The 10,449-nt window shown below is 40.5% G+C and overlaps 1 protein-coding gene across 1 annotated transcript in view; it reads right to left on the bottom strand.

The window, feature by feature from the left end:
• The window catches only part of Cdh17 (cadherin 17, LI cadherin (liver-intestine)), a 50,862-nt gene that overhangs the window by 26,364 nt on the left and 14,049 nt on the right, over positions 1–10,449 (bottom strand). The window contains exons 4-8 of the mRNA XM_013012403.1: positions 9,363–9,501; positions 6,805–6,963; positions 6,505–6,704; positions 4,575–4,706; positions 4,139–4,289 (exon numbers count right to left, since the gene is read on the bottom strand). Of these exons, the coding sequence (XP_012867857.1) occupies positions 4,139–4,289; positions 4,575–4,706; positions 6,505–6,704; positions 6,805–6,963; positions 9,363–9,501 (781 nt within the window). The remainder of the gene's footprint in view (positions 1–4,138; positions 4,290–4,574; positions 4,707–6,504; positions 6,705–6,804; positions 6,964–9,362; positions 9,502–10,449) is intronic.

Genomic DNA, 10,449 nt, shown 5'->3' with positions numbered 1-10,449 from the left:
AAGGGGAAACAAAGGAGGAGGCAACAATGTTTGATAAGAAATGTACTCATTACCTTGCCCATGTAATTGTAACCCCTCTGTACGGTATTTTCACAATTAAAAAAAAAACAATGGGCTGTCACTTCCAAGATTAGGTTAGGTTATTATCATATAGAAAGGAAGACTGATTGATGTTCATGTTGTTCATTCTTTCTCTCTCATTCCCTCTCTCTCTCATTTCCTCTCTTTTCCCTCTTTCTCTCATTCTCTCTCTGTGTCTGTGTCTCTCTCTGAACTACACCTAGATTCCTTTGCTGACTCACAAAAACCATGAGATAATAAATGTCTCTAGATTCCTTTCCTGACTCACAGAAACTATGAGATTATAAATGTCTATCAGTTGAAGTTTTGGGAAAATTCCTTATACAGCAACAGACAACAAATACATCATTTGTTCGGCCTAATGAAAAGTGACTTGAGGCATCATCTGGAAAGGTTTTAAAATCTTCAACGATTTTCCACCTTCATTCAGATTCACAGACCATTCCTGAGTTCCACAGAGGATGATACTACAAGTACAAATCCACTCTTCTTCCTCATTCTATTATTATTCAATTGTTACTGTGATAAGATTATTAGTTCAAGTTGTCATTTAATTCTTCTTTTTGGGTCAAGAGTTAGAACTGAGTCAAATAGAAAGGACCTGGGCAGTACAGATGACAAGTAGCTCTTATATGTTACCTGACAACAAGGAAAACAATGATCATAAACCGAGAAAATCTATCACAGTGCCAGAAAAAAACAGTGTCTGTATCAGAAGTCTGTAAGGACAGATTAAATTGATTTTAAATAGATTTAAAACAAAGAAGAGAATGTCAACAACAACAACAACAACACCTGCAAAGCCCTAGCAATGATATTCACAGGAGACTGCTAAGTTTATAAGCCTTGGAAATTTCCATAGCACATAAACAAGAGCATTTCAAGAAATGCCATCCTTCTCAGTCAATGGGCTGAACACCAGGGGGAAATAGGTAAAGGCTGTCCCCAATCCAGGGAAGTCACAAAACCACAGAAATGATAAGGAACTTACAGCAGCATTTCTATCCCAAACTTAAAGTTTTGATTATGAGGTACAGCAAAAAGAAAAGAAGTTATGACCAAAAGGATAAACATAAAAAGACTTAACTTCATCCACCAGTCTCCTGAAACATTAGCTTCCTAGAGAAAGTGCTTAAGGGTCAAATTCAATTTTCATTGTGATGTTATTATGGGGTACCTGATTGGGTATAAATGTTTGTTATTTACAAGCTTGATGACATTTCATCTCTTTGAAATGATCTTATTAGAGATCAAATAAGATTATTTAAGGGAAAATCTTGCAAATGATATATCCCTGTATATATACTCAAGACACTGGTATGGGAGTATCTTGACAGTGAGAGACTACTCAGAATAATAGTAGAGGTGGTCGCACTTATCATGGTTGTAAGTTCCAGCTCAAGAGCGACACCCAACAGGCATGTGGGAGACCCTATGATGAAACCCCTTTGAACGATTAAGATGCACTGTAACAAAAAAGAATATTAAGAAGTTAAAATATTTCTGATCTGGGCTGTAACCATAAGAAGGGGCAGACAAATAGGAAAGAAGAGGAAGACAAAATATATACATGGATGAAAATGGAACAAGGCAACTTGGTAAGACTAGTTTGGGAAGGGGGATGGGGGACATTGGTAAAGGGTGAGTTGAATCAAGAGCAGAAGCCAGGCACCAGTGGCTCACGCCTGTAATCCTAGCTACTCAGGAAGCTGAGATCCGAGGATCAAAGTTCAAGCCCTGCCCATGCGGGAAAGTCCATAATGCTCTTGTCTCCAATTAACTACCCAAAAAGCCAGAAGTGGAGATGTGGCTTCAATGGTAGAGTGCTAACCTTAAGCAAAAAGGAGCTCAGGGCCAGCGCGCAAACCTAGAGTTTGAACCCCAGGACTGGCAAGAAAAAAAAAAAGAAATAGTGTATATAAGATGGAAACCTTGAAACTATTACTACAGGAAAGAGAAGGAGAAGCATTAGAATTGATTGGCACATAACAAATGTAATCACCACCTTACTTATGTAACTGTAACCCCTCTATACATCACCTTAACAATACAATTTTTTTTAAAAAATAATTGATTGGCACAGGCAGGAAATTCCTGAGTAGAATTCCAGGGGCTCAACAAATAGGAGAGAGAATTGACAAATGGGATAACATTAAGCAAAGCTTTTGCCAAGTGAATGGTTTAGTCACTAAGCTAAAAAAGAGCCTAGAAAGGAAGATCTTTTCGAATATGCATTTGACAAGAGTTAAAAAAAAACAGAATATACACAGAGCTCAGTAACAAAATTCAGTCACCCAATTAATAAATAGGCAAAGGAGCTAAATCTACACTTCTCAGAAGAAGTAAAAGGAAATACATGAAAAAATGCCTGACATCCCTGGCCATAAAGAAAATGCAGATCAAAACAACATTTAGTTTCCATCTCACTCTAGTCAGAATAGTCATCTTCATGGATACAAACAACAACAAATGCTGCTAAGGGCTGGATGCCAGTGTCTCATGCCTGTAGTCCTAGCTACTCAAGAGGCTGAGATCTGAAGATTGACAGCCAGCATGGGCAAGGAAGTCCATGAGACACTTATCTCTAATTAACCACCAAAATGCCAGAAGTGGGACTGTGGCTCAAGTGATAGAGTACTAGCTTTGAGCACAAAAGCTCAGGGATAGCACTCAGGCCCTGAGTTTAAGGCCCAGGACAAGCTCACTTTTGTAATCCTAGCTACTCAGGAGGCTGAGATCTGAGGATCGCAGTTCAAAGCCAGCTTAGGCAGGAAAGACCATGAGACTCTTATCTCCAATAAACCATTCAGAAAACCAGAAGTGGTGCTGTGGCTCAAGTGGTAGAGCCCTAGCCTTGAGCTGAAGAGCTCAGGGACAGTGCCCAGGCCCAGAGTTCAAGCCGCATGACCGACCAACATTAAAAAATGCTGGTGAGGATATGAGGAAAAAACCTATATACTATTGGTGGGAATGTAAACTAGTGTAACCACTATGGAAAGCAGTATGGAGATCTCCCAAAATACTAAACATAAATTACCTTTACCCAACAATACCACTCTTGAACATTTACCCAAAAGATGGCAACTCAAGAAACAATAAAGACAACTGTACACCCATGTCCCTTGCAGAACTATTTACCAAAGTCAAGTTATGGAAAGAGCCCAAATGCTTTACAATAGACAAATGGATTAAGAATTGTGACATATTTTTCATATCTACATATGCATATATAAAAACATATATTCCACATATATTTGTGTGTACGTGATTTTATTCACCCATCAGGAATAATAATATTATGTCACTTGCAAGAAAATAAGATGGGCTAGAAAAAATTATATTGAGTAAAGTTAAGTCAGGTTCAGAGAGACAAAGGCACATGTTTTCTCTCATATGTAGAAGCTGGATCTAAACATAACAAATATGAAAACACATACATTGCTCTATGTGCATATACACAATCAAACTGACTGAAACATGGCATACCTGGGGTGGATTCCCATCTCTTTGAACAACTAACCAACCATTTAACAAGATGAATACTCGAGAGCTAAAACACATGTTGCCTCCGGAGGCTGGAGATTAAGGGGGAAGGGTGGATGAATGGAGAGTGAAAGGGTGGGTGACTAATACTCAATACACAGAGTCAAAGTGCTACATGAATATGAAGCTAGACAACAATGGGTGGACTGGGCTGGGGGAGGGAGAATGGTGGAAGGGGTGATTCTGATCAAGATACATTGTACACACAAATAGGTATGTTGAACCAAAATCATTTTTACAGTCAAAGATTGTTTTTAAATGATAAAATTTAAAATAAGCATTGCATGCATAGATGGACTTGTTAAAACATAAGCAATTGATGTTCATTTTTTTAAAAAAAGAATATAAGATATAGTTTGATGTCAGCTATTATGCCTGTGTAATTCTCATGGCACATTCAACCTCAGATATAGGCAATGACTGTATAGTAGGTCTACCTGCCCGTGTTCTATCCAAAAGACAGGAGAAAGAGATTATAGCGTTAATTCGGCGTGGAGCAGCTCTCTTTCCTTACCCAATACTTCATTCTCCTGGACCTCAAATACAGTTACTGCAGACGGACATGTCGGTGGGTTATCATTAATGTCTAGAACTTTCACGTGAACTTCCAGAGGGTATGAAAGTAGTTTTCCATACTCGTCCTTTGCAGCTGCATAAAAAACATACTACAACAGGAAAGTCAGAGTTAGAAGACTTTCCCTGCCCCTTTAAAAGGCAGAGAAAATGACTGTTCCGCTTGATCCACCCCTTTATTGTCAACTTACTTAGAACAGAGAAATGAGGAGGAAAGTGAAACAGGTGAGGAAATTATCAAACTATATGATGTCTTGGAGATCTAATAATACATCAAGTATGGAACCCAAATTTTTTTAAGTAACATCAATTTTACTTTCACAGTAAGGAGATGTGGGCTTTGTCAGAATTTCACAAAAGTTCTCCCTTGTACTCACTGAATCCTTTTCTTCTCGGTCCAAGGGCTGGGTCACATAAATATTTCCTTCCTGGTCAATTGAAAATGGGAATCTTTCCAGTTTCTCCTTCTGAGCTAAGGAATATTGTGCCCCTGGCTCATTCCACTGCACCTGATGGGCCCAAAGTACATGATCAGGAAGGACACAAGTAGAATTAGACAGGAAATAAACAACTTCCCATTTCTCATTTGAAACTTCTGACAACTTCCCATGTCAAGATAACTGAATTCTTTCCATCTAAAGTAAAACTTAAAAAAAAAGTGCTGTTGCTTAAAAAAAAAAAAAACAAAATAAAATCAAGGAAAGTTTCTTTTCTAACGCAATTTTTCTCCAAGAATTTATGGCTTGTTTTCTTTCAGAAGTTTGGACCAAGGGGCTCACATGCCTGAGATGTCAACTTAGGAAGCCAAGTGGACTTTGTAGCTGACATTCTGAAAACTAAGTCATGATGTATAATGAGAAAGAATAAATGAATAAACTCCAAAGTGAGAACAGTCTACTTGTTGTTCAGGCAGACCTTGATCTCTCTGCTGTTCTATTGGTAATACTAATAATAATATTTATAGAGGATATATCACATTGCATACACAATTCTGAAAACTTCCATGTACCATCTCATTTAATCACCAAATGGACCTATGAACTAGAGACTACTGTTATACCCAGTTTACAGATGAGGAAACTGGTGCACACAAAAAAATGATGTGACAGCCACGCACTGGTGGGTCACACTTGTAATCCTAGCTACCCAGGGGGCTGAGATCTGAGGACTGCAGTTCAAAGTCAGCCCAGGCAGGAAAGTCTGAGAGACTCTTATTTCCAATTAACAACCAAAAATGGGAAGTAGAGGTGTAGCTCAAAATGGTACATTGCTAGCCTTTAGCAGAAAGGCTCAGGGACAGTGCCCAGGCTCTGTCTGAGTTTCAAGCCCCATGACTGACCTTCCTCCCCACCAAAAAAAAAATCCAAGATCCTGAAGCTACTTGAACAGAGAACTAGTCTCCCAATTTACGAAGTTATCACAGAAATAGTTTTGTGCTTGCTAGTTATTTAAGCACTCACTACCCATTCACTGTCAAAGACTGCATTCTTGGTCCTAAACTGAGCTCCCTTTCTATTTTTCTCAAGCTGAACCCCCCAAGACTAAAGACCCTCTGCTGGGTCTTCATGGAGAGGCATTCCTCTACCCTATTTACTGAGGAGAGATTAGGATTCAGGATAGTTAGATGACTTTTCTGTGGTCAGTTATAAGTTGATGGAGCAAAAACGTGGTTCCAGGCATCTGCTTCCAAACCCAAGGCTCTACCACCATTCACAGACTTCCTGCCAAGGAAGCACTGAACTTCTAGAACATCCGAGACGGTGCTGGGCTCCAGAATGGATCTGCAGGAGCTCAGACAGGGAGGAAGTCACTGACGAGAGCACCCACCATGGAGGTGGGAAGGGAGACACTGAATGGGACTGAGAGACACACACAGGAGAGGGAGCAGAAGGTCTCCAAGCAGAACAGTTGCCTGTCATGGCTCTTCACTCAGAGCTAGTTCTGTCTCTGTCCCTCAGTCTCTGATAGGATGAATCTATTGGGTCAATACTTTCTTTCCTTACAAGATTTGAAAGCAGATTTTAAAAGAAAAATACTTGCAGTCCCAAATTTAAACTACATATATGTGCATGATATGTGCACCATAAACAATCCCCAATTAACCGTGTGAGTGAAGTACACAACACACACACACACATTTGAATGTAAGTTTTCTCCCCATAATGATAATCTCCAGAGATTTACTTTGCAATTATGTGATACAAAAAAAAATGTACTAATAAGTGCTTCAGTGAAGACTCTCAGGAGTAGGTCTCTACCAAACAAGGCTGTGTATCTCACGGGCTCTAGATGTCACCCAGACACTACCTGAGTGATTTTGATGGGGTGAGGGTCAGTGGAGTTTTCAATAACCTCCACAGCATCTGGTGCTTTCCAGATATTCTCTTTCACCATAATATCCACTGATGCTGTATCACTGAAGGAATTCTCGTTCTGGCCTCCCATATCCTTCACCGAGACCAACAGATTGTAGTTAGAATTCTTAACTGGATCCAATTCCTGAGACCCTGCAGGAAGAAAGGGAGAAGAGCAGAGCAGATGCCTCTGAAGGTGGCAGACAGAAGTCCGTTTCTCTGACCTAGCATCATAAGGCGTCCCTTGGCTTACCTTGTAGGGTGAGTGATATTGCTCCTGTCTGATTGTTGATCTGAAAGTACATGACGTTGTTGACCTTGGGAAGCTGGATAACAATTTGGTAAAAAAGCTGTGCATTGGGGGTGCTTGGATCGTCCAGGTCTGTCGCGTTAACATACATGAAGGGCTTTCCTATTTAATAAAACATACCCAGAAAGAAGAGTTCATTGAAACCCAAACCAAACATAGGCACTTTTGCCTTTTAAGAAGCAGGAACACAGTAAGGGTATTATTCATAATTCATATCTGTGGAGAAGCCAATCTGTATCTTTCTTCCCTCATGGAGGATAGAGTTTCTCAAAGTGTGGTCCCTAGAAGTCTCTAGGGATTCCAGAGTCAGTGTCAAGATGTCTACAGAGTTGCAATCACACACACTAAAATTATATAAAAGCCATTCAAAGAATAAGTTAATCTAATGAATTTTAATGCAAAAGTGTACAAAACATGTTGTCGTCGATATGTTTTCAGAGTCTGCATTGCAACTAATCTTAAGGAAACCATCACTTCTCAAGTTTTGGTAACTTCTCACAGAATTCCCACAGTTTTCTAGGAAGACTATTAAAATATTCTTCTCTTTTCAACTACATATTGATGTAAGGCTAACTTTTCTTCAAGTACAACAGCAACCAAAATAGCATGTGAGAACAGAATAAATATAGAAACAGACATGATAACCCAATTGTTTTCTGCTAATCCAGATATTTAAAAAAACTTACAAGGACTAAGATAATGCCACTTCTATCACTAAATTGTTTTCATCTTGAAAATACAATTTTCATTAAAATATGTCTTTTAATTGACTTAGTGTTTTAATAACAGATACTATATTGATAAATATAACCAGGAATGTACTGGAGTTAGCACATTACAATTCTGAATTTTCAAAAATTTTGTGAATCAATTATTAACACCACTGGTAGCTTGAAATATGTCATAATGAGGATATTTACACCATGGCAATTTGCAAATCATACCCAGAAAGAGTGATTAAACATTGACCAGAACACCACTGGATATAACATGCATGTTCAAAAGTTTATTGAGACCCTCCAGTTGTTTTTTTTTTTCAGAGAATGTTGGACTCCTGAGATCAAAAAGTTGGAGAAGCATTTCTCTAGGAGATTTTATTAATGATGAGAACAATGGTGAGGCTGGAGGATTCTTACACAGTAGAGATGGTGAGGGAATGTTTGGTGGCAACTTCAGGATTATGGGGACTGTGGGATTCTGCTCCCATAATGAATTTTCTGAATTATTAGTTATGGATGATGAGGATTGAGAAAAGGAAAAGCTTGGGTCAGATGAAGGATTCGTCAGTTCTAAGTCAGTGGAAATGGCTGAGAATCTGAAATTTTGGAAGTCTAACATTCTTTGTTTGTTTTTTTGTTTTTGTTCTGTCAGTTGTGGGGCTTGAACTCCGGGCCCGGGCAATGTCCTTCAGCTCTTCTACTCAAGGTGAGCACTCTACCACTTGAGCACCACTTCCGGTTTTCTGGTAGTTAAGTGGATTTTCCTGCCTGGGCTGGCTTTGAAATGCGATCTTCAGATCTCAGCCTTCAGAGTAGCTAGGGTTACAGGTGTGGGCCACCGGCACCTGGCTTAAGTCTAACAGTCTTCTGTGCTTGGTGCAGTGTTGGGATACAATACTTCCTCATGGGCCTGCTGTACCCTCTCTGCCTCCATGAAAGGCTTTGTGGAAATAAAGGACAGAAGGTCACAGACGCATAGAGAAGGAATGGGTCACGGGTGACAGATGGACAGAGGAGAAGAACTGGAACCAGCCACTGTGATTGGCTCTTGCAAAGAAATGCAAGAGTAAGCTCACCTTTCCCCACTGTCCTGGGGCATCCTTGAGCTCTAAGATATTTTAAAGCTCACTGTAGAGAGTGATTTTTGCCTCCCATCACACCCTACCATGTACTTAACAATGTTTACAGATATTTTTATTGTCACAACTTATGGTAGGGAATGCTCCTACCCCAGAGATCAGAGAAGCTGCTAAACATCCTACAACTCACAGGAGAGCCCAAAACAACACAACAGCAGCAACAACAAAAAGTAATGATCAGGGCAGGGCCAAGATGTCAATAGTACCGAAGATGAAAAATCCTGACCTAAACTTTAAATAATAAAACAATTCCCAGTTGGGCACAAGTGGTTCACACCTGTAATTCTAGCTACTCAGGAGGTTGACATGGATCATGGTTTGAAGCCAGGCTGGGCAGAAAAGTATGTGAGACTCTTATTTCCAATTAATCACTAAAAAAGAAGCCAGAAGTGGCATTTTGGCTGAAGTGATAGAGTGCTAGCCTTGAACAGAACTTAAGGACAGTAATCAGGCCCTGAGTACAAGCTCCAGGACATCACCAAATATAAATTTAATGATACGAGCAACTCCCAGAAGATCATTGTGAAATTTATATGAGATAATAAATTATTAATGAGTGATAATCACAGCTATTAGCCACACAGATCTCCCCCTCCACCTTATTCCCATTTTCTACAAATATCTCCAGGCAGCTGCTTGTTACCTGGGCGGGAGTTCTGCCTTACTGAGCCTTCATACTTCTTTTGAAGAAATGTAGGTCGGTTGTCATTGATGTCCTTCACTTCTATGGTGATGGAGACTGGGCCCTCCACCGTGACTCCCTGAGCATCGAGGGCAGCAAGCTGATGTTGAGGAAAAGAAAATCCACTGGTCAGACTGAAGGAAGTTAGAACTAAAAGAACCAATGGCCTGGTGACTGTGGGAGACAAAGAACCCACAAAAGCCCAGACTGACTGGGGTCTATCAGCTCAGTCAGCAGAGGGAGTGCTGGACACTGGACATGTTTCCGTTCTGAGTGACTGGAGTCAGGGCCCAGAGCGTGCTGATGCACGAAGCCATGGAAGAGCCAGGCCCTTTCTCAGAGGTGTTCCAGTGGTGTCCCTGTGGAGCCCATGCAGAAGGGCCAGACAGGAAGCTGTTGGCCTGCTCCCACACAGCTTTCTGCCTTTCCTGGGTGTTCAGATACCAACCCCTGAGAAGAGATAGGTGAAGGGTCTTTAGTTGGTCTCTCACCATTGTATCCTTCTGCTCTGATGCCTGAAGAAGCTTTATCAGAGCCCTGGTTGTGGGTATGGATTCCATACAACAGCCACCAGCAAATACCCAGTGACACAGAACAGAAACACTGGTGAGGTTTCAGGCCTGGTGACCAAAGGCCATCTGGAGGCTTAATCATATAAATGAGATTTACTCTGGTTCAACTGCCTAAGGAAAAGCTGGATGCCAATTATTATGAGCTATGCAGGAGATTGTGATTGTTGAAGTTCAAGGCCAGCCTGGGCAGAAGAAAATAGGTTGCAATACCCCCTTCTCAATGAAGAGAAAGATGCAGCAGTACACATCTGGGCATCTGACTATCCTAACTACTGGGAAGCCTAACTTAGGCTCAAGTATGTGCCTGGGCAGGAAGTGAGACCCTATCTCAAAAATAATGAGAAAAAACCCAGCAGCTTAGCCCAGTGGTAAGAATGCCAGCAGTTTAGCCCAGTGTGGAATGCCAGTGTGGAAAGCTCAAGGCCTTGAATTCAAACCCCGGTAGCTCATAAGAAAGAAAAAAAGAAACAAACAAA

The sequence above is a fragment of the Dipodomys ordii genome, unplaced genomic scaffold (genome assembly GCF_000151885.1).
Source record: "Dipodomys ordii isolate 6190 unplaced genomic scaffold, Dord_2.0 Scaffold17, whole genome shotgun sequence".
NCBI lineage: Eukaryota > Metazoa > Chordata > Mammalia > Rodentia > Heteromyidae > Dipodomys > Dipodomys ordii.
This window is presented reverse-complemented; position numbering and strand designations above follow the sequence as displayed.